This window comes from Rhineura floridana, chromosome 8, assembly GCF_030035675.1.
Source record: "Rhineura floridana isolate rRhiFlo1 chromosome 8, rRhiFlo1.hap2, whole genome shotgun sequence".
NCBI classification, from domain to species: Eukaryota; Metazoa; Chordata; class Lepidosauria; order Squamata; family Rhineuridae; genus Rhineura; species Rhineura floridana.
Window position 1 is genome coordinate 10,377,234 of NC_084487.1, and position 25,419 is coordinate 10,402,652.

Consider the following 25,419-nt stretch of genomic DNA (forward strand, 5'->3'; position numbering starts at 1 on the left):
GAACTACACAGAGGCATCATTATTTTGAAATGTTTCCAAACTAAAGCTAGAAGGGGAAAAGTCATCCACTGTTAAACAAGCGCAGCAAAAAAAAAGTTAGAAATGGTCGCCTTAAGAAATATGGACAGTCAAACAACACCAATATTACCTAATGTATTTTAAAGTGCTGTGAAATGGAAAGGCCTAATGTCAAGCATTAGCACAATTTAAAAAAAATTCTGCTGTTCATACAAAATAATCCAGATTATCTTCTAGATTTTATTAATGTTAACTAATATGAATTAATTCAAATTATTTTAATTTACAAATGCCACAGAAAAGCCAGTTATATTTTAGATTATATATTCCTGCTAGGTGGTATCATCAGGAGATTTGGGCTGCGGTGTCACCAATATGCTGATGACACGCAGCTCTATCTCTCGTTTAAATCTTCACCGGAGTTGGCTGTAGAGACCTTGTCCAAGTGCCTGGAATCCGTGAGTGGATGGATGGGAAGAAACAGGCTGAAGCTCAATCCTGATAAAACCGAGGTACTGCTTGTGGGTGACAGGGGAAAGTTGGGTATTGTTGACCTGGAACTCAATGGGGTAAGATTGCCCCTGAAGGATCAGGTCCGCAGCCTCGGGGTTATTCTTGACTCCAAGCTGTCCATGGAGGCTCAGATTTCGGCAGTGAGCCGGGCAGCTTGGTATCAGTTACACCTGATATGGAGGCTGCAACCCTACCTCCCTGCTCATCAGCTCCCACTGGTAGTGCATGCACTGGTCACCTCTCGACTGGACTACTGCAATGCGCTCTACGTGGGGCTACCCTTGAAAGCGACCCAGAAACTACAGCTGGTACAAAATGCGGCGGCCCGTTTAGTTACAAATAGCCGCCGCCGTGATCACATTACGCCGGTGTTAGTTCATCTACACTGGCTTCCAGTTGTTTTCCGGGCCCAATTCAAGGTGTTGGTATTAACCTTTAAATCCCTATACGGTCTCGGCCCAGTTTACCTGAAGGAGCACCTCCAGTACCACCAACTTAACCGCCTGACTAGATCAGCCACGCAGGGCCTTCTCTCAGTACCACCAACGAAAACAGCTAGGTTGGTGGGAACTAGGGAGAGGGCATTTTCAGTGGTGACCCCCACTCTCTGGAACTCCCTCCCGTTCGATCTTCGACATGCCCCTTCCCTGGATGCATTCCGCCGAGCATTAAAAACCTGGCTCTTTGGACAGGCCTTCAGGACCTCCGGGGTGGGCTAAGCTTTTATCACTATTACTGAACGCCCGTTGTTTACATACTGTTTTATGCTGTAATTTAATCCTTTATTGTCGACTGTATTGTATTGCTATGTATTTTAAATCGTATTGTAAATTGTATTTTACTGGAATTTAATTGTGTACGTCGCCTAGAGTGGCCTTGGCCAGATAGGCGACACAAAAATTAAATTATTATTATTATTAAAATTATTATGCTCTCTTACCTGGGCGTAAGCCCCATTGAACTTAATGGGACTTCCTTTTGGGTAGACATGCAAAGAACTGTGCTGTCAATCTATTCTACATCATTCAGAGACAACAAGAATGTCATTTTCCCAATCCATCAACAAATCTAGATATCAACCCTCTTCTAATCTATTGTTTACTGTACTGAACAATACTATACTTCAAAGTAATTTATTGAGCTGTTAAATTGAATTATTGGATTTTAACAACCACCTAATCTGTATATAAAACTATATATTCAGTAAGACTCACCTCATTGCTAGGTAACGTTTTTCCACTTTTCTTTCTGCAAACAGAAGAGATTTTAGTTTTAGACAGACCCATCAACTATTTTTATTGATCCTGATGAAGAGTTCTTCAAAATGTACCATATACAAAAATATCACAATCTTGATACAAGGTTCTTTAAAAGGTAGAGCAAAAGTAATACAAAGCGGTTTTGGGGACTGAAAGCAATTTGGCAACACTGCATAGAAAAGTCTATTTTCTCTCAATACTCTTAACAACTGAAGGGCTAAATTAAGCAAGTCTTTCCAAAATTCTCAGCCAATCTTAACCTTTATTAGAGTTACATTTCCTGCTTAGGCTATACAACCCTAATTTAAATGACAGTGGATCTCATCCTTAAACAACAATATTCCAAAAGTATTGTTGAGAGATACAAGGAGAGTATTGTATAGTTTTGCATAAAATAAAGAGAGACTGGTTCTAATCCAAAGAAAGTTGGGTGAACTTAGATATTGTTAAGATCAACAGACATATCTTAGACCTGTGTCAACAGAACTCCGGTCTGACTAAACCTTGCTGGATTAGGGGTTTTTGACAATGAAAAATTAATTTAATTTCCTAAACAAAGTCAAAGTCTTCACGATCAATTTATGGTGAAACAGATTTAAGCCACTACCTTCTTACTAAATGCAAAGTAATATTGACAAATGAAAACACAACCAGAAGACAGTGTGCCATATTTAGAAGATGTATTAATTACATTTTTCATATTGATGTGAAAAAATGACTAATTACATAAGCATTCATTTGGTAAGGCAGACATGTATCTCAAAAAGTGACAACCTTCAGTCATCATACTTTTTTGACCACAGGGATGATGCATCCTGCATGCATTCCATCACTCACACACACCCCAAACACAGATAACAATGTTTTAGCTGTTGTTTTGTCTTGGTGTGCACTTCTAGAAAAAATGTAATTATTCAGGCATTAAGATCAGCAACATTATGGCAGAAAAATATCCTACTGCAAAATTTTCCATACCAATGACATTATTTCTACTGTCTTAGCATACTGTATATAGGATATTCTAATTTTACTCCTTTGCTGGACTGAAAATGTTACAAATCTTTACAACCCTCATTACAATTAGCCAACAGTCTTTCCCCCCTGAGTTTTCAAGTCTGAGAATTGAACACCACCTCTTCAACAGATGGTTATCAGAAGTGACCATAGGATTTGTCTACCAGAATATTTCAGCATTTTAATATTTATACATGTGTAAGTCTTGAGATCAGAATTAACCTGAAGAAAGAATGAAAGATTGGCAGGGCAGAAAAGGACATGAAGTACATCATGGCTGGTTAGCTGGTCTCCTGATTGTATTCAGGGTGGAGAGGGAAGAGGGCATAAATTAGTAATGTATGTTCTTTGCAGAAAGATCATTCTCATTGACATCTTTCCCTAGATATGTTTATGGAAGTCACTTTGAGTTACCTAGTGAGAAAAGCTGCCCATAAATATAAATAAATAAAATAAATAATACACACACAAAAAATCCAAAAGCAATAATGCCATAACGTGCCCAAAGATTTTGATGAATGCCTAAGGAAAGTTTATAAATTACTTAGGAACACACACAAAAATCAACAAGTTACTATTAACGAGAGACTCCAGCCAATTAAGCATTTAAAGTTCCTTTGATTTCTCAGCCTTTCTTCACATGTTACAAGCATAAAGGGGGACACATTGCTCACCATACCTCTAAATCACCCTGCTAGGATTGCCCCGCCTTGACATCCACACATTGAGCATGTTTGTCTATAGAGGAGCATCAAGCACACAGGCGGACAGTGGAGGTGAGGCTAGCTCAGCACTAAGGGCAGGGTCACCAGCATAGCACTGCTCCTTATTCTACACTTGGCTAAAGGTACAGTTAAGTAGTTGCTGAACTCATCTAGAGAAATCAATGGAACTTAAATTTGACAAGATCACGCCTAACAATTTTTTAGAAGTTTGTAGAAAAGGTTGAACAAAAACAAAATAAAATTAAATATACAGATATTCTAATAATTAGGACAATAGTGGGTGGTCCAAATCATGATTGGCCAATACCTACATATCCTTGATTTTGCAGAAATTAGCTCAGTGGCTTAGTTTGCCATTGTATTATAGTATACTTACCTTCATCAATATTTTTAGGAGGGAGAGAATACAGAACTATCTCATGTGATGAATGGCAATAGTGTTATATTATGTTGAAAGAGAATTGGGGGATTTATTCAGGATTGGTCTCACAGTTTTGCAGCTATATGCTTCATGCTACTTTTTAAATTCTTGCCTGTTGGAATTATGGCAGATCTGTTAAGAGGTGAAGTACGGCTGAGCAACCAAATTTGGAAAGATAGTTCCATTTCCAGATTAAAAGTATGAGTATAAGATGCAGTTAATAATTCCTGTATAACCTGATTAATTGGATGTGCCACAAGTTTACAGCTTTTTCTGATTATGTCACTTATAATGGGCATTTCATTTGCAAACACAATGAGATCCTCTATTGCCACTTAGGCTATAATCCTACACCTCTTAGCTGGGAGCAATCCCCATTGGACTCCATAGAATCTACTTCTAAGTAGACATATACACTAATACCACAGTTAACAAAGTAGATGTGTTCCTGGACATCACTTCTTTAACAGAAACTTTGGTACAGAGGTAAAAATAACATGGAAAGAATAGGGATAGGTTTCTAAACCCGCTCATAGATGGTGGGGGCAGCTTCAACAGGGGCTGTAAAGGGTGCCTATCCAGCACCCATCCCCTCTCCCTCCTCCTTCTCCTCTGAATCGTACTGGATCCTTCCCTCCCCAGCCCTGGGAGAAATCAAGAAACAGCAAAGAAACACACTGACTTGTCAGTTTCACCCTAGCAAAGCAAAGGCACAGGCTGATCAGTTTCACCTTAAAGCAAAGTCATAGGCTTCTCAGTTTATTGATAGCAAAGCAATTCAGTTTCACCTTAAAGCAAATGCACAGGCTTGAAAGTTTATCCATAGCAAAGCAAAGCTAGCCAGTTTCACCTTAAATAAAGCCTTAGTTGACAGGAGCTTTGTTACTGGAGGATCCATTAACTCTGTCCCACATTGACACCCTACCCCACAATGCCCCTACACACTGCTCCATACTGAAACATATACACATCTTGCCCACACTGAAGCCTGTCACATGCTGAAATCCAGGGGATTCCTCTAGCAATATTGTAAGCTCAGATACTTCTTAAAGCAATAAATGTCTAGGACAGTGCAGGGTATCTTTGTCAGTCCCAGGCACTCCATCTTCCCAATCTGAATTTTGGCCTGCAAAACCAAGGAAAAATGTGGGTGCATGCACGGTAAGTCATAAGCAAGCACAATTTGTGATATTATACAACATTACTGCCGATCACAAGGCACATCTGTTAAGGCTTCAGCCTTACACTTCCAGTTTCTCAGCTTGTAGAGTTTGAGCAAACATGCCTCAACTCTGACTGTAAACTGGTAGGTTTTTTTAGTCTTGAATAGCTATATAATTTAAGCTACAACTTAATATATATATCACATTGGTATATTTTACTAAAAGACATAGGCTGTGAGACTGTATGCCAGGGCTCTGAGGCAGGCTCCTTAATGTTATAAAGTTGGAAGATGCCGAGTGGAAGGGTGAAGTCTGGGCACTGATATGGAACAATGCATTTTGGGGTCCCATCAGAGAATATTGTGGCAGAAACTTTTTCCTGGACCCAAGAACAGAATAAAGCCTCTGTCTCATTTTAATAACAAAGGGTTTCTATATCAGCTTCCTCCCAAAAAGTATCGAAAAGGAAAATGGGGAGAGCAGGTCACAAGAAGACAAGTGGACCAAAACGAAGAGAACTCCTGAATTCTCTCATAACAAGTTCCAAGTGTCTCTTTAGTGAGGGGAGGCTTTCTTCAGCTAACATTTCAGACAGCAGTCTCTTCCCAGAGACTGGAAGGCAAAATGGCAACGAGGCCAATGTGATACGTATTACTGAGACCTGGGTGGGCCAGCAGGGTGGGGTTGGCCTCACCTAGCTGTGCCCACCTAGGTACTCAGTACAGCATCGGGACAGACTTGAAGGTCAGGGAGGGGGAGTTGCTATAGTCTATAGGAATTCCATTTCTCTCTCCAGGCTTCCTGTCCACTTGAGTGGGGATCTAGAGTGTCTGTAGCTGGCATTGAGCAATAGGGACAGATTAAGGATTCTGCTGTTTTACCATCCACTTTGCAGCCCAGCAGTCTTCTTGCCTGAGTTTACAGAGGTGGTGGTGAGAACTCCCAGACTCTTGGTTCTAGGAGACTTCAACATCCACGCTGAGGCCACTAACTCTGGGGCAGCTGAGGACTTCATGGCCACCATTACAACCATGGGGCTGTCCCAATATGTCATCGGTCCAACACATGTGGCAGGATATACTCTGGATCTAGTTTTCTCAACCTGGCAGGAACAGGGTGATCTGAGAATGGGGGATATTAACATCAATCCCTTGTCATAGACAGATCACCTCCTGTTGAGATTTACACTTCCAGCTGCTTTTCCTCTCTGCAAAGGCAAGGAACTTATTAGGATGATCCACCCTTAGAGGCTGATGGATCCAACTGGTTTCCAGATGGCTCTGGGGGATTTAGCTGGTATGACTGGCATTTCTGTTGAAGCCCTGACTGATGTGTAGAATATTCAGATGGCCCAAGACATGGACACGATTTCCCTGAGTGCCCTCTCCCACTTGATACAGCCCAGTTGGCTGCTTGATATGTTCTGTATCTGAGGGCAATAAAACAAACTGGAAGATGACTTGAACACAAGTGGAGGAAAACTGCAGATGAATGCAATCAAACAGTGATGACTGCCCATTATTGAGCATATTCAGTGGCAGAGAAGGCTGCAATGCTTCCATTGCATCCTCACTGTGTTGTCCAGCAGAGCTTTTCTAGGCAGCACAGTGTCATGGGCGCCATGGAGAAACTTTGGCAGGATTGGAAGAATGGAGAATGGGTTACAGATGTGGAGGAGCTGGGGAAAACACCCAGCCCCAGAAATCTTCCAGAAACCTCTAGCACCTCCATGTCTAGTACAACAACACTTTATTTGCTTTTAGCCATAGGCCATTGCACAGTGTAAAACAAATGATTAAAACCATACAGCTTAAAACACGCAGTCCTGTTGGATTTATAGTCTTTGGGCTCGTACATAATTTGCTCTTATCTTTTTTGCGGCTAGAGCAAAATTTGCCACCGCAATAGTAACCTGGTTATGGTTATCGGCCAGGAGCTCAACCACCAAGTTGCCGCAAGGTGTCCCCACTCTGGAGCTAATCAGAGGCGCTAAAAATTTATGTCTGGGGTTCCTGAACAAGGGGCAAATGAACATGTAGTGCACAACATCTTCAGGTACCTTACAGCCAAAAACGCAACAGCGCTCCTTGGTTGGGATACCTAAATACCTGCCTTCCAGACAGGCCGTGGGCATTGTTTGGAATCTAAGTTCCGTGGACGCTCTTCATAAAGAGGTGCATGTCCAGGTATCGAAGTACCGTGGCTTAGCGTGACTGGGTTTAAAGAGTGGGAACCAGGGTGAAAAAGGGGCCCCAACTATCGTTGCCCTGTCTTGGTTCGCATCATGGTCGAACACCCAATTTCGGAGCTCAGAAGGGTTGAGGCCTATAAATTTCCTTTGTGGGAGATCATACGTTTCTAGTATTGCCTGCCCCCTTGAGCCCATCCCCCAATCTGATGTTGCTCCTGCCAGCAAAGCTTTGTGAGGGAGGTGTCCTCCATGGTAGAGATCTTCCTCCAGTACCTTAAGTGGGCCAGATCAATTTTGGCTGTCAATGAGGGAAGGCCTAATTCGGCTCTTAGATGGGCAGCCGGTGTGCCTCGAGGGAGGCCCAAAATCTGTCTCATAAATGTGTTTTGTAGGGGCTCAAGCCTGGATTTAAGTGAGGAACCCCAGAGCTCCGATCCAAATAAAATTTTCGGCAGGACTTTGGCCCTGAAGATTTTCAGCATCGGGTTGATCAGCTGGCCCCCACGGGTATAGAAAAACCTTTTTATTTGACCAGTCACTCTAGCGCCCTATACTTTGGTAGCCTCCAAATGGGATCTCCATGAGAGCTTATCACTAAAATTTATACCTAAATATTTAAAGGTGTGGACCTGGTCTAGGGGTTGCCCGTTTAGGGTCCAGATTGATTTTGCCTTCTTATGCTTCCCACAGACCATTATTTTAATTTTGGAGTGGTTAACCTGCAGCCGGTGGTCTTTGCAGTATTCCTCCAGGCGGGTCAGCATTCTTTTTAAGCCAATTTTATTTAGGGAGAGCAGGGCCAGGTCGTCAGCGTATAATAAGGACGATATTTTCCTGGACCCCACCGCTGGGGGAAAAAAGGAAGGAGAGGCCAATGCTGTGACGATATCATTAATGAAAAAATTGAAGAGGAAAGGGGCCAGTATGCCCTTGTTTGACTCCTCTCTCTACTGGAATTGCTCGCGAGAGAATTCCGTTCCTCCCCAGTTGGACTCGTAACAGGTTTGCCTGGTGAAGAGACCGGATGAGCCATAATAGTCTTTTGTCAATATTAGATTGGCTTAATTTATGCCATAGCAGGTTTCTATCGATTGAGTCGAAGGCGGCGGTAAAGTCCACAAAAGCCACGTAGAGGGACCTGCTTGGCCCTGATACGGACTTTTTTATTAAATGGTAGAGGACAAAGGCCTGGTTTATTGTGCTCCTGCCTTTCCTGAAACCGGCCTGTTCTTGATGAATGAAGGAGTACTTGGAGTCCCAATCAAGCAGTTTGTTTAACAAGTAACGCCCATACATTTTAGATGTCATGTCTAATAGACTAATGGGTCTGTAGTTACGGGGGTCCGAAGGGTTGCCTTTCTTGAATATGGGCACCAATATACTGGTGTGCCAGCCTGTGGGAAGAGCACCAGTAGAATTGATGTGTGTGAAAAGTATGGCTAAGAGAGGACCCCACCAGGTGATTTCAGAAAGAAATAATTCTGGGGGCAGCATGTCTTCCCCTGGGACCATGTCTAGTAAGTTAATTGATATTAGTAACCTCCATTTATAACAGAGAGAAAGGAATCCCCACTGGCACACAGCCCAGACCTAGCTGTTGACTGGATAAATCCTAATAAACAACCTGGACTCTTCCAGAGAGAGGAGAGTGAAAACAACTGGTCAGAGCAAGATATAACAATTTCTCCAAGGTCATGCAGAATAGAGAAAAAGAGGCTTCAACTAAAGGAATCAGCGTCTCTCCCCAGAAGGAACCCCCCCTTGTCGCAAAAACAAGAAAATGCTAGAGTTAGCCAGTGCAAGTAGTGTGGCCCCCTCTCTTTAATAACAAGCGTCTGGGTGGGAGAACCCTTGTTGCAACAACTCTCCACTGTTGCTATCATGCCTAGTTCTGTATCTTGATTCATACCTAGAATGTCTGATGCTGCATTCCTGTACCTACATTTTGCACAACCCAGTCTTCAAGTCCTGAGTCTACTTCTCTGGTTGGGAGCCAGGACATGCAGGGCCCTTTACAGTCTGGCCTGAAGGTGGTGGTGGAACTGATGGTGGCTCACTGTGATTTGTTTGCAAAGCATTTTGAGGATAAAATCACCTGCATCCACCACAATCTCCACTCCATTGTTATAGCAGCTGACTCTCAAGAGGTGTCCAGAGCACTGTCTAGTCCCGTTGTGTTGAATGAGTTTCAGTTGGTAAGGCTTGAGGACATGGACAAATGTGCTTGTTTTTGGTTCAGGCAACTGCTGGTGCTCTTGATCCTACTAGCAAGAAAGAGATGGCCATTGGGAGAGAGATGGGGAAGTATGTCTCTATTGAGCCTCACTGACCTCTAAGTGGCTTTCAATATCATCAACCATGGTGCTTCTGGAATGGCTGTCAGACTTGGTGGTGGGTGGCGCTGCTTTGCAATGGTGCTGATCCTGCTTGGATGGCCATCTCCAGAGGGTGGTGCTTGGGGAGTGTTAGTTGGGCCCATGAAGCCTTCTCCGTGAAGTCCTACAGGATTCAGTTTTATCTCCATGCTGTTTAACACCTACATGAAATGGCTGAGTGGAGTCATCAGGAGTTTTGGATTGTGTTGTCAGCAATATGCTGATAATACACAGCTCTGTCTCTCCTTTACATATACAGGTGTGGCAGTGGATGTGCTAGATGTCTGGCCTTGGTAATGGACTGGATAAGAGCCAACAAACTGAAACTGAATCCAGATAATACTGAGGCACTGTTAGTGGATGGTTCCCTAGACCAGATAAGTGGGGCATGGCCTGCTCTGGACGGGGTTACACTCCCTCTGAAGGAACAAGTGCACAGCTTGGGGGTACTTCTGGATTCACTAAATTCACTTTTGGCCCAGGTGGCTAAAACATTTTTTGTCATCCAGGCTTTTGGAGTTTAACTTTCTGTTTGCTGTTAGTCAGGTAGGAAGGAGTTGGATCTTGTTTTTATGTAATTTGTGTGCATTGTAGGATGATCTTATTCTTGTTTTTATAAGTTTTTAATGTTGTAAGTCACTTTGTTTCTTTTTTTAAAAAAAGTGACTAACAAACAACAACATTCCCTCAGCCCCTTCCTAAGATGGTTTTGGCATGTGCCGTCTGGTTACTCCTTCTGTTGCTACTGTTCGCCCCTCCCTTCTTCTCCTGGACAGTCCTCTTTCCTGTTTCAGGAACTGAGAAAGAGAAAGCATTTCCTCTCCTTCTTCCACAGTTTCCACCAAAACTGCTATACCCACTTAGCGCAACCAGGAAAGAAGTGAAACACTGCTTTGGCGGTGGCTGGAGTGGGGCTGCCTTTGCCACTGGCACCAGTGGTGAGACAGGAGACTACTGCATATGACCCCAGGTGTGTACAAAATGAAGCATATTCAAATATCCAAACAGCCATTTCATTGCTGTTTCTTGCCATTGTGACTTATTATGCAAGTCGCATTAATGATTGTAATATTAAGGAAAATATAATCTCCTTTTTACACTACTTAACTTTCTACACTACAAAACTTATGTATACCTTTGGCTGCTTTTCCACTTCCTTTTCAGTCTGTGTAGTATACTGCTTATAGGAATCTAAGTGCAAAGGTGAAGTAGTAACGTAATACGTTACCTTTGACCTAGGAGAACCTTACTTTGGCTGATGTCAGCAGGGAAATGAGCATACCAATTTTGTATTAACATATCATACACACTTGTTCACAACAACAAATTCCTTTGACAGTTTTCTTCCCAGAGACATTTTGCCCTTGTTGGGCACTTTGTGAGGCTCTCCTGTGATGCTTCCAAAATATTTTAAGAAATTAGGGGGGAAATGTGCTAAAATAAACAAGCCACCATAATGAGAGCCATCACACAATTAAAGACAAATCTTAGTAAATTAATTGTAGGGGTTTAATTGATGGATCAAATCTCAGTAGATTTGAGAAAAATAGTTCAAAATAAAAACAAAGTTTGTTTTTCAATCATTTGCATACGTACCACAACAAATAACTTCTCTCACACAGGAAGGAATGCCTCTTCTAAGACGGCACTTGCCATCTTCAGTTTCTATAATTACTTGCATTAAGATTGCTCATACGTTAGAAATCTGCGCTCAATTAACTGGGAGCACATTTTTATTAATAAAAACATTTTGAATCAATTATTCCAACTGGTTAATTAACTGAATGTTGCAGCCCTAACTATAATAGAATTAATCTTACCCCAATTATTATATCTTACCCTCTTCTCTTTTTGTATTTCACTCTGCAATACAAGCTTTGGGGTAGAGCTTCACACTTTTACGCAACATTGAGCTACAGGAGCGAACAGTAGGCCTTTGTGCAAAGTTATGTTCTAAGTCCTCTGTACTAGTCAAGTCTCATGATATTCTTTGGGGAGAGACTGGAAAGGATAAAACGCAGGAGTGCTTTTCATCGCTGTTTGCTACAAAGAATCTAGTTTCTGGCTGAGAAACAAGATGACTTGAGAAGGAATGCTGCAAAAAGGCAACAGGAGAGAACACTGCTGCCTTCATGTCCTGCTTGTATATTTTTCCTCATAATTTCAGTCACTGCTGTAAACAGAATGCTGGACTAGATGGACCTTGGGGCCACATTCACACGTAACACTAAGCCAAACCATGGCTTAATGTGAATGTATGGGCAAGCAGGGAGGAGATCGCAGCTGCTTTGCTCCTCCCGTCCTTTTAGCTCGGCGTTGAACCTAATCCGAGTTATGGTTTAGTGCGATTTAAAAGAACAAACGCCTTTGATCATCTCCTCCTTCACTACGAACTGTAGTCAAAGTTTCTTCTTGACTACAGCTTGTGATTAAGGAGGCGAGAGCTTAACTTCAATCCTGGGTTCGAATGGCACACGAAACCAAATCTTGGCTTAGCTGCCCTACTGCAATGAGTTGCAGGACTGGGGAGGTGCAAAGTGGGTGAGCTCCTCTCCAGCAGCCAGCAAGTACACGTGGTCCCCACAAGCAAGAGGGCATCAGTGTCCCTGCCAGTATCTCCTGTGGCACCTGCAAAAGGTCCCAATATTTGCCCCCTCAAAAATACACAATGCATGAGAGACAGTTTGCTCTTCCTGGTCAGTTCTTCATTGGTCTGGCTTGGCCTTTCCTACACACCCTCATGGCAGCCATTTTGAGTTATGTCTCTCTCACACGCATACACACCATCATAGTCATTTTGTGGCTAGTGCCCATGGTACTTTTGCAAAATTCTAGATGTGATCCCTGGCCCAAAAAGGTTGGTGACCACTGCAGTAAGCCTTAATTTGCCTACTGTGATGTGCAAGCCAGAGTATAGTCTAACCCAGGTGGACACTTTTTATGTTCTTAAGTGAGAAGTGGAACATGACCTTCCAAGTGGTTGGGGTTTTTTTTAGTGCCAGAGTGTCAGCTAACGCTCCTTATGAAAGCTTTCGGATGGCAGACATTAACTCTCCCTTTCCCCAACCCAGTTTTCATTGGCCTTTAGGAAGAAGAATGACTTGTGCCATTCCTCAGAACTGATAGAATGGTGCTTTCCTCCTTTACAGTATTGGTCCCTTTCCTTTGTCTGCAACAGCATTGTCATAGGCACCCAATTAGAAAGGTTAAATCCATTTTAAAGGTTAAATCCATTTTAATTTATTTGGGGAAGTTCACTGTGATAAAGAATGAACGCTCCTAGTACTAACGCAGGAGTGAACCTTTCTCAGCTGAAGGGCCGAATCCCCTCAAGAACAACCTTCCAGGGGTGCATGCCAGGGGTGGTAAAAGCCGGCAATGTGGTGGATGTAGCTCTTACCTTTGTACAGTAGGTTACATTCCAGCCATTAAAAGTCCATTAAAAGAGGTCTCCACAGACACACACACCTCTGCATCCTACATCCATATATGCATGCACACACACACACACAAACACTTCTCCATCTAGGAAAAGGTAGCTCAAGGACACATTCCAGTGAGGCAAAATCATTCAAGGAGCATGTGGAGCTTGTGAGGGCCATGGAAGATGGGATATTACCTGGCCCAGGAAGAGTCTGGAGGGCCAGATACAGAAGCTTGGATGGGTACATGTGGCTCCCAGGCCTGAAGATCCCCCTCCTGTTCTAATGAAGTAAAAGACTTAATGGCTTTAGAAAGTATGCGACCTGCAAAAATTCAAGCATGCATGCTATAATGCTACTACATACCGGACTGTCACAACAGCATTTCTTAGGATATCTGTTCTCAACTATCATCTAGCACTGTCATAAGAACATAAGAACATAAGAAGAGCCTGCTGGATCAAGCCAGTGGCCCATCTAGTCCAGCATCCTGTTCTCACAGTGGCCAACCAGGTGCCTGGGGGAAGCCCACAAGCAGGACCCGAGTGCAAGAACACTCTCCCCTCCTGAGGCTTCCGGCAACTGGTTTTCAGAAGCATGCTGCCTCTGACTAGGGTGGCTAAGCACAGCCATCATGGCTAGTAGCCATTGATAGCCCTGTCCTCCATGAATTTGTCTAATCTTCTTTTAAAGCCATCCAAGCTGGTGGCCATTACTGCAGCTTGTGGGAGCAAATTCCATAGTTTGACTATGCGCTGAGTAAAGAAGTACTTCCTTTTGTCTGTCCCTGATGCCTTTGGGGCTACAAATAAAGTGTAGAGAATGACTCAAGTAGTGGATGATCATTTAAAAAAACAACTTCCTATAATAATAATTCAGCATTCATTTCAGTAAAACAAAGTTCAATGAGCTAGCCTCACCATTTTATCACCTGCAAGACTCAGTAATAATGAGAGCTGGTGTTATATCCTGTAAGTATACATGGTGCTCAGGATGTCTGCCCTCAGCTTTAATCTAGGTCCCTGATGCTTTTGAGGATAAATGGTAAAGCATATAGAATGACTCAAGTAAAGAAATATCATTACAAAATTCCATACAGTCCAATGCAGTGTTCTTCAGCCTTGGGTCCTCAGATGTTGCTGGACTACAACTCCCATCATCCTTGACTATTGGTGAATATGGCTGGGGACAATGGGAGCTGTAGTCTAGCAACATCTGAGGACCCAAAGTTGAAGAACACTGTTCTAATAAACATACAGCATTTATTTCAGCAGGTCAAAGGTCAATAAGCCTATCTGAGCTTGCCTCACAATCTTAATACCAACACTTGAATTTTTTGGAAAGGCGGAATAAAAATATTTAGAGCAAACTAATTAATTAAAATAGAGGGTTTCCTGATGTAAGGGTCCACAACTCTACTCACCAGTGGGGCAGGTACCTCTTTCCCTCACCCTAACTCACCCTCTAGCAAGGGTGACAGGCAATACACAACTCTTCCTCTGAGATTCCATCATACTCAGGGTTTACGTAAAGTAACTCCCACACTGGAGTTACCTTTCTTATCTTTTCCACACCTCAGTGCAAATGAGATAAGACTCCACCTGCCTCCTAAAACCTGTGTCAGTTTATGCTGTACAAAAGGCATTAGCTTCCAAACCCTGAAAACAGATTAGTCATTTGAATAGAGTCTGGTCAGGGTATCACCGGCCACACGGGGGATGCCAAGGTGATATTCAACTAAACAGTTGCACTAGCCCAAAGATTGTCACGAATGCAATGGGATCTCTCCCACTCTCCTTGCATCCCATGCTGTCCCCAAATCTGTTCCAGCGGTTTGGGGGAAAACCCAGAACAGATTTAGTGGGGGGCAGGGAGAGAACATTCCATTGCGCAAGGAGAAATCCTTGCACTAATGGTACGTTCACCTTGGCACTACATTAAATACAACCCCATGGCTCCCAACCCTTGGATTTAACAACTTGGATTCATTATTACTCTGACTGGAAATAGCCATTTTATACATAATAACTGCCTCTCAGGAGTTAATTTTCTTTATCTATGTCTCATATATCTTATTTGTTTAGGATAATATATACATTTCTTTTCCGTACTATGAAAGGACAATAATTGCTCCAATAAGAAGTAGATGCTTGAATAATGTTAGTTGATTAATAAGAGAGACCATATTTTAATTTCCATCATTTGTATATATTATAAGCTTGGGTTATACTAGAACTTAGACATCGTTAGGATTGCACTATGAAAGAGGTATGTGCATGAATGTGTATATGGGTCTACATACGTTTAAAGCTTGTTTTGACACTAGTATCTTGTTATCTTTGGTCATGGTTATTCAATTTGTTGTAGTTGAGAAGGCAATTTTTTGTGATATTGTTATTATTGTTTCCAATATTTTGTTGATATTATATTTTAATACCATATGTGAAATGTACCCAGAGTAAATAATTTTGTTAATTTGTTTTTAGTTACTCTGCCATCCTCTAACAATTCAATGTGACTTTTGTTGTACATGTTGCCATTTCTGTGGGTTGAAAAGCAGCTCGAATACAGTATTATGGGAAGGTGATATACAAATTAAATTAAATTAAATTAAATAGAAGCCACCGTTACAAGTTCTCAGTCTGACAGTGATGATAGAAAATAAAATCCTGTTAGCTTCTAAAAGCAAAAGGGTCTTAATAATGATTAATCAACAAGTATGTGAAAACCTACTTCAGACTTTGTACTACAGAATCTACACCATTGGACAGATTTTGTTCTTTCAGTTTGGCACTTAGATGAGCTTAGCAAACTGACTCTGGAAAGGAAATCAAGCTTATTCTATACGGGCTTATTTTATATAAATCAACACTACCTGTAGAAGTGATGATAACTGATTTTATGTGTGTATGTTTATACTATACAATATATATATATTAAATAATAATATGAAAATATACAAACATACACACAAATATCCAGTGTTAGTCATACCCAGAGAAACCCTACTGAAATTAATGGAGAAGTCATATTACAGCCATACTTCCTGAAACATACACTCAGACTTCACAGCAAGCCAGCATACAATTATGCAACAGTTTTCAGAAGGAAGATAATCTTGTAAAACATACAAGGTAAAACTTCATAAAAGTATGTTTAAATATACAGTAATTAAACTGATCATTGCCCAATCATTATCCATTTTTTTTACTTCAACTGGATCCTACTGAAGCAAACACTATTCAGATATTAGCCTTCCCATCTTTTAGATCTACCACCCTGATTATGCATGTTCACAACCTTAAAATCAAATGCCATGTAGATACAAAGTATTCCATAAACATCACTGCCCAAACTATTATTCCAGCCTCAGCTATCACAGTTGCCAACTTGCCTACCGTATGTAAATAATAGTCTCGGTTCATCCGAAGTTGCCATTTTTCAAGCCTTTAGAATACCTCCCAGACTGAACAATGCTAATTACATTTGCCAAGCGGTCCTTCAGTATATCCATCCTTAGGGAATGGAAACCCAGATACACAGGTTTTCTTCTTCAACCTGTACATGGATGCACACTGTTCTTGCATCCTGTGCATGCACCTCATCTCACCTTACAAGGTCAGGTTATACTTTCTGTGTGGGAAACTTTGGCCCAGAGATTTGGATAAATAAATTTACAGAAAGAATCCAGGGCTGCCTGTGTTTTATGAAAACTAACTACCAAATGCCCCAAACTTTACAGCAATGCCTCTTTAAAAAATTCAGTTGATAGCACTCCTTGTCTCTAAGGGGCAGAGATAAGACAGCTTTGTTTCCTGAATAAAAAGGAGTCTTTGGTGCAAGCTTCAGTATCATCCAAGAAAAGAAATGGGGCACCATTCTAAAAAATAAAAATAAAATAAATGTACTGCCTTCAAGTCAATTCCGACTTATGGCAACCCTATGAATAGGATTTTCATGAGGCTGAGAGGCAGTGACTGGCCATGTGGGGATTTGAACCCTGATCTCCCAGGTCATAGTCCAACACCTTAACCACTACACCACACTGGCTCTCACTAAAAACTAAGAGGATTACAAAGCTTGGTGCTCTTTTTATCTGAATCTCAGCTTCCACCTTTTAAAGTAGGACTTCTTTAACTACTATGTGACAGACAGAAGTTCAACACATGGCGCTTTCTCACTGTTACATCTTGCTCACTGTACTGGCCTGGCATTCTCACCCTGGGATTCCCAGATGGGGATAATAACACTGACCTACCTTACAGAGATAAAGCATTCAAATATCTTCACATGCACTAAAGTACTATAAAAACACTAGTATTACTATTATGTTCTCTGATTCAGCAGATCTTTTAGATGGTCTCATCCAGTCAAGAGTCTACTTCATTGCAGTACCCTCCAGATACTGTGGACAATTCCCGTCATCCCTGAACCTTGGCTGTGTTGGCTGGGACTGATGGGAGGTGGTGTCAACATCTGGAGGGCATCAGGTTGGTTACTTCACAGAGTGACAGAGCATTGTTAAAGCAACCCAGGCATGGCCGCCTGTTGAACTGCATCTGTTTTGCAGGTACCTGCTGAACAGATGCAGTTCAACAGTTATGCCATGAGACTCTTAATACCTGCAGAGCAGAACAGGTGTCGTTCAACTGGCGTGCCATTTTTAAATAATTAGAGCAGCCTTTCCCAACCAGTGTGCCTCCAGATGTTGTTGGACCACAATTCTCATCTCATTGGCAATGCTGGCTGAGGCTGCTGGGAGTTGTGGTCCAACAACATCTGGAGGCACACTGGTTGGGAAAGGCTGAATTAGAGGCTCACTTTGAGAAAGGAAAAGGGGAGGAGCTAGAGCTCTGTGGAAGAGCACACGGATTCCCAGGTTCAATCCCCAGCATCTCCAGTTGAAAGAGTCTCAAGGTAACGGCATGAAAATGCTTCTGAGCCTCTGGGCAAAGACAACACGGGCCTAAACACAGTGTGGTTTTGATTCAGTATATAGTAGTTTTTATATGTTCATAAAGATGCCACTCCTACAGAGCCACTTTAAAAACTCAGAGGCACCTCAAAGTTCCCTCTAGAGTTTCTCTTTGTTTTCCCCCTTTCATCCGAAACCACCCCCCTGGGGGCGTGGGGAAGGGAGACTCGCTATCCCAACCCTCCATCTTTTCTTGACAAAGGTGGCAACCAAGGACTTGTGCTCTCAGCTAGACCTTGGTCAGCCACCCCCACCCGCACCCGCACCCACCCCATGCATTGCCGCCGGCCTGACTGACTAACCCGTGCTGGGCGGCCGCCTTCCGCCGTTTGCTGAGCAAGCAGAGCAGAGCGCAAGCGGCGGCAGTAGCTCCGGCCATGGTGGAATAGCGCGCGGTGAGAAACTTGCTGTAGGCGGCCATGGCGGCGGCGGCGGCAACGGAGAACAGCAGCAGCAGCGGCCGACCGGAGAAGGGGCTCGCTGCAGCGTGAAGGACGTCGGGGGAAAAAAGGAATAGTATCTGTCAGCTGAGAAGGAAGGCAGCCGTGAGGGCTCAGGCCCTGCCCTGTCTTGTCTCGCGCTCCAGGCCCGCCTCAACCTCGACTCCTCCCCACACCAGAGGCTGGGCCTTCGCTGGTGGAGAACGAGTGGAACCAGTCTGGGTGTTTTCTGCCTTAAGCACAAAGGCCCGGGCAAGCTTTGGCCTCAGAGAATATAAGGGTTTGTGCTTGTGCTTACCTGATGTAGTTACCCTATCGCACTCTGATACAGACACATGTACTATACAAAAGGCGTTCCTTCTTATGGGTAACACTTAATTTGGGGGCGGGGGGAGCCTGTGGCCATCTGGATTTTTTCTTTTTGGAACTCGCATTGCCAATAGTCCCAGCCAAAATGGTCATAGATGACAGGAGTTGTAATCCAACACCTTATAAAAGACCGCAAGTTTACCTCCCTTGTGTTAATATGTGAATTTGAAACGAAGAGCGGGTGGTAGCCCTTCTGGGCTAGCATAGGCCCTTGTTATGACACATAGATTTGTGTATCGCAAGGACCAAGTGATGCAGGTACAGTTGTCTTACCACTGTGTACACTGAGACACGTGCACCCTCCTATGGAATCCCTGGCAGAGTGGGCCACAGAGTTATTGGGGTTAACAGTCATGAGTGAAGAGCAGTTTTTTTCCTCAACACATGTCCCCAAAAGCAATTACTTACATTTTCCTGTTAAGGTAAAATGGCCTCTTAATCCAGCATCTGAGATCAGTGATGAAGCAGATGTGGGTGAACAAATTAAAACTTTATCCAAGCAAGCTAAGAACTTGTGGTGGGTGGGGGAATCAGCTGATGAAAATGCATATGTGCAGCCTGTTCTAGGTGAGATTACACTTCTTGTCAAGATTCAGGTTTGACGCTTAGGGATGCTTTTAGATCAGGCACTGCTCCTACTAGATGCTCGGTGACAGCTAGGAATGTCTTTTACCAATTCAGGCTAGTATCTTAACTGCACTCCCTTGGAAAAGAAAGATCTGGCTGCCATCATAACATCCAGAGTAGTTTAATGTGCTTCCAGAATGTGTTTGAAAACTACTGGTCTAAAATAGCACAGCCAGACTTTTAATTAGAGTAGGCCTTATGGACCCATGTAACTCCAGTGTGTTAATTTCAATGGTCTTGAGTAAAGATGTGAGACCCATGGAAAAACAAGAACATGGGGGGGGGTTGGGAGGGTGAACAGGTTCCCCCCCTCATTTTTCCTGTTTTTTCTGGGTCTTCACATCTCTAGCTCTGAGTTAGTTTCTAGGTCCAATTCAAAACTGCTGCTTTTGATCTTTAAAATGATGTGGAACTGGAAACCTGAAGGACTGTCCTCTCTGATAGGAACCTACATATGCACGCAGATCATCTTTGGAGGCCCTGCTCTGTGTGCCTCTTCTGTCTGACGTACAGTAGGTGGATGTGCAAATTACTGTTCGGTGGTATCACCTAGATTGCAAGATAAACTACCAAAGGAGGCTTGCTTGGCCCCTTCATTGCTAGGTTATCAGCAAATTATAGCTCAGTTTTAGAGAGCATTTTGGATAACTGATTATTAACTTTATCCCATATGTTTTATTGGTGCTGCTGTGCTTTTATTGTTTCTGCTGGTAGTTTTTATTTGCTCGTTTTATATTTGTTAAGGCACTGTGCTGATCCTGCTGGATGGAAAGGTATTTCAGACGTCATTCCTTTCATAGGGTTGGGGGGTGAGTGGGAATAAAATATTGTATTCGAGGACACCATTGGAGTGGAAGGCTGAACTTGCTCTTGATGACTTGTAATGAACCATGTATGGGTTTCTGTTTACAGGAGAGGGGGATAGATCCCTTGGAATGTTAAAATAAATAGGAGGAGGAATTGCAAGGAGCAGAGTATGATGGAGTGATGGTGGGAATTTTGGTTATTTGACAGTTGGAATTGGAAGAGGGTGGATGGTAGAGGAGATTAGCCAAAGTGGTAGGTTTAGGAGATTACTAGTTGCAATCTCATTAAGACTGTGACACTTGTGATTTCAGCATTGAAAATCAAGCCCAGTCCTGCCTCTTAAATTAATCTGCACAGCTGTGGGCCCTGTTTCTTGGTTATGGCATGGAAGGCTGAGGACTGGCTTTTTATAATAATCTTGAGTATGTGTCATAAACAAAATAACTCATTTCATAATACAAAAAAAAGTAGGAACCATGTGGTCCATTAGAAACAAATCTAAAAGCCACAGTAGGATAGTATATTTGTTGGGACCAACCAAAGTGTCACAAAGACATGGGCAAGCCTTCATTCTTTCCAGAATTTTTCTTCAGGCTGGATGTGAAACTAACGTGGGGGGGGGGACACTAGAAATGTAGAACATGATGTAAAGACCCAGTTTCTAACAATTGTAAAGCTGAATGCAGAAGGATTTAGCCAGTGCTAAACAGAGGTCAGGTTTCATTAAGGCTACTCCTACTCTTTTCCCAGACACTATATCTGCAGCTTAAAATTACACAACATGAGGTTTTCAATAAAGCTAGACATTTAACTTGTTATACAGGCTTCTTTTTTCAGATTTGCATTTGTTATACTGACTTTGTAATTTTATTATTGTATATGTTGCTATGTTTGCCGCCCAGAGAGCTGTTTGCTAGTCGGGCGGGATATAAGCTGAATAAAGAAGAAGAAGAAGAAGAACTGAGCTAGGCAGTCTTTCCTGTTTAGCAGTCTTTCCTGTTAACTTCCAAGGCTCCAAGACTGAGGGGTAGTTGTTGCTTAAGCCCCCACTCTACCTCACATTCAGGGCTGCTTTGATGATCTGACTGTTATCTAGCAAGCTTGATGGTTAATAACCATCCCAAGCTTCTTTTTTAGAAGCCCAGTAGTACTGCACATGCAAAGCCTTGCCTGATAGAGAAAATGAAAAGAAATGTTCATTGTTTCTTAAAATACTCATAAAAGATAAATTGTAGAAATAATACTAAATGCCTTCATAAACTGAAAAGTGCAACAACATTCTGCTGTTAAATGTCTCTCATAGTACCTGTTACATCTTACTTCCGTGTACAGTATTTTTGTGTAACTTGTTTTTTTATTATCCATACTTTCTGCAAAAACAAGACCAGGAGAAGACTGCGGTACAGATCATGAACTGGTCGTATCGAAAATCAGAGTAAAGCTAAAGAACAACAACAAAGCAATCATAATGCCAAAATACAATTTAAATAACATCCCAAAAGAATATAAATATCAAATAAGGAACAGATTTGAGGCTTTAAACTTAGTTGACAGAGAACCAGAAGAACTATGGAGTGAAGTTAGAGACATTATCAGGGAAGAATGCAAAAAGACAATACCTCTAGTTAAAAAGAGAGAAAGACCTCAATGGATGACTGAATAAACTCTTCAAATGGTTAAAGAGAGAAGGAAAGCAAACGCAAAAGGAGATAGAAACGTGGTCAGAACCCTAAATGTAACCATACAGCAACTAGTACGTAGAGACAAAGAAAACTATTACAATAGTTATTGTATAGAAATAGAAGAGGACAACAAAAAGGGAAGAACAAGAGCCCTATTCCAAAAGATTAGAGAAATGAAAGGGAAATTTAAACCATGAGTGGGGATGCTGAAGAATCAACAGGGGAACACACTGACTGACCAAGATGAAATAAAAGGAAGATGGAAGCAATACACTGAAGAACTCTATATAAAAGATGCCAGGATGACAGATTCATTCACAGAGGAACCATATGATGAAGAACCAGAAATTTTAGAATGTGAGGTGAAAGCTGCTCTTAAAATACTTGGAAGAAACAAATCACCAGGAACAGATGACATACCAATAGAGCTGCTACAAGCAACTGAGACCGAATCTGTCCAAATTTTGACATAAATTTGTCAACAAATATGGAAAACTAATCAATGGCCCACAGACTGGAAACGTCCAATATATATCCCAATTCCAAAGAAGGGGATCCCAGGGAATGCAGTAATTATCGAACTATTGCCTTAATATCCCATGCAAGTAAAGTAATACTCAATATTCTACAACAAAGGCTCTTACCATATATGGAGCGAGAAATGCCAGACGTCCAAGCTGGATTTCGAAAGGGAAGAGGCACCAGAGATCATATCGCAAACATACGTTGGATAATGGCACGGAGCAAGGAATTTCAGAAGAAAATAACCCTGTGCTTTATAGATTACAGCAAAGCCTTTGACTGTGTAGATCATGAAAAACTATGGAATGCTTTAAAAGAAATGGGGGTGCCACAGCATCAGATTGTCCTGATGCACAACCTATACTCTGGACAAGAGGCTACTCTAAGGACAGAATATGGAGAAACAGATTGGTTCCCCATCGAAAAGGGTGTGAGACGGGTGTATTTTTTATCACCCTATTTGTTTAATCTGTATGCAGAACATATCATACGGAAAGTGGGATTGGACCAAGATGAAGGAGGTGTGAAAATTGGAGGGAGAAATATCAATAATTTAAGATACGCAGACGATACCATACTATTAGCAGAAACCAGAGATGATTTGAACCGAATGCTGATGAAAGTTATAGAGGAAAGCACAAAAGCAGGACTACAGCTGAACGTCAAAAAGACTAAAGTAATGACAACAGAAGATTTATGTAACTTTAGAGTTGACAATGAGGACATTGAACTTGTCAAGGATTATCAATACCTCGGCACAGTCATTAACCAAAATGGAGACAATAGTCAAGAAATCAGAAGAAGGCTAAGATTGGGGAGGGCAGCTGTGAGAGAACTAGAAAAGGTCCTCAAATGCAAAGATGTATCACTGAACACTAAAGTCAGGATCATTCAGACCATGGTATTCCCCATTTCTATGTATGGATGTGAAAGTTGGACAGTGAAAAAGGCGGATAAGAGAAAAATCAACTCATTTGAACTGTGGTGTTGGAGGAGAGCTTTGTGCATACCATGGACTGCGAAAAAGACAAATAATTGGGTCTTGGAACAAATTAAACCAGAACTGTCACTAGAAGCTAAAATGATGAAACTGAGATTATCATACTTTGGACACATAATGAGAAGACATGATTCATTAGAAAAGATAATAATGCTGGGGAAAACAGAAGGGAGTAGAAAAAGAGGAAGGCCAAACAAGAGATGGATTGATTCCATAAAGGAAGCCAGAGACCTGAACTTACAAGATCTGAACAGGGTGGTTCATGACAGATGCTCTTGGAGGTCACTGATTCATAGGTCGCCATAAGTCGTAGTCGACTTGGAGGCACATAACAACAACAAAGTCGTGATCGACTTGAAGGCACATAACAACAACAACAACAAAATTTCTAACACATATTGATTCCAATACACAGCAAGGGAATTTCATTTAGAAAACAAAAATTCAATTCAAACTTGTCTTTCTTTTGTAAACTATATCTGTTCATTTGTCCATATGAGCAATTTCCAGCTCTTTTAATAGCCATTCCCTTGTAGCAGGAGCTGAATAATTTTTCTGTTGATAGGTCCAAACAATCCTTACTGCTGCTTCTGTCAAAAAGTTGACAGTCATGTTTTTGCATTTTTGTTAGCTGCGTCTTTTGTGAAACTACATTGTTAGTATGTACACAAGTGTAAGGTGATACACATTGGAATAAAAAAAAATCCACTTCATACATACACTTATTGAGTCTGAACTAGTGGTGACTGACCAGGAATGAGATTTTGGGGGTTCTGATGGATAAGTCAATGAAAATGTCAATATATTGTGCAGCAGCTGTGGAAAAAGGTGGATTTCATGCCAAGGATCAATAGGAAAGGGACTGAAAATAAAGCTACCAATATCATAATACTGTTTTACAAATCTGTGGTGCAACCACTGTAGAGCTGGAAAAGGTGCAGAAAAGGACTACCAAAATGATTATAGGGCTGGAACAATTGTCCTGTGAGGAAAGGCTACAACATCTGGCACTTTTTGTTTAGAAAAAAGGTGACTAAGAGGTGACATGATAGAGGTGTATAACATTTTTGACAAATATCAATTTTTGAATTGTCATACACAAAGACTGGTATCATTTTTGCCTGGCTTTTTCTCCGTTTCACTCACTCACTCCACTTAGAGTTTACATTGTGGCATATGAGTTGTTGCTAAACTTCCATATGCCAGTCATGGAACCTGGCAAAGTTTTTCTTCAGTTGTCGCTAAACTTTCATAAGCCAGTCTCAATGTCTAGCGGAACAATTATTGGATTTCCCAATGGCAAGCATGGGTGAATCCCAACATGATTAGTTCATGTGTTATTAGGGGCATGACCTGATCATTACGTTCAGTTTTCGATTTCCAGGTGCAACTGACTATGGAATCCAAATGAGATCAAACATTGCAACGTATTTTGATAGTTCCACCACCACCACCACCACACTGGCAGCACAACAGTCACAGCAGAATCTGTATGGTGTTACCACACCATCACTATACTAGCCCATGAACGGTAATGGTTGGAGATGAGGTACTTGTGGATTTTTTATATATAAAACTTTTTTATTTATTTTCTCAGAAACATACATCAAATACAACAAGAAGAACAAAAAGAAGGGAGAAGTACAAGTCCAGCATGGGGTGGATGTAGCTGTAAAAAAGTTCATGCGTGGCTGGTGGACAATAGCCATGTTGTTTAATCTCTGAGTATTGAATAAAGTTAAACCAAGCGACTGAAAAATTGTCATTATTTTGATTGGTCCATCAGCAGCATTCTCTCTTGAGTGCTTTAAATGTGCATGAGACCAGAGCAGTATTGCCCCATGCCACACAACCTACTGTTTGAATGATGGCCTGCCAGTTGGGGTTTACATATGG

At 41.8% G+C, this 25,419-nt stretch overlaps 1 protein-coding gene across 2 annotated transcripts in view; it reads right to left on the reverse strand.

Annotated features, from left to right (window-relative positions):
• Nucleotides 1–18,741, reverse strand: part of ABCD3 (ATP binding cassette subfamily D member 3) — a 54,214-nt gene extending 35,473 nt beyond the window's left edge. Inside the window, exons 1-2 of one of the 2 annotated variants that reach the window (XM_061638202.1) lie at nt 18,379–18,741; nt 1,746–1,779 (exon numbers count right to left, since the gene is read on the reverse strand). In XM_061638202.1, coding sequence (XP_061494186.1) covers nt 1,746–1,779; nt 18,379–18,497 — 153 coding nt within the window. In that variant the 5' untranslated portion in view covers nt 18,498–18,741. The remainder of the gene's footprint in view (nt 1–1,745; nt 1,780–18,378) is intronic. The other variant, XM_061638201.1, reaches the window with a different exon arrangement.
• Nucleotides 18,742–25,419: the final 6,678 nt, after the last annotated feature.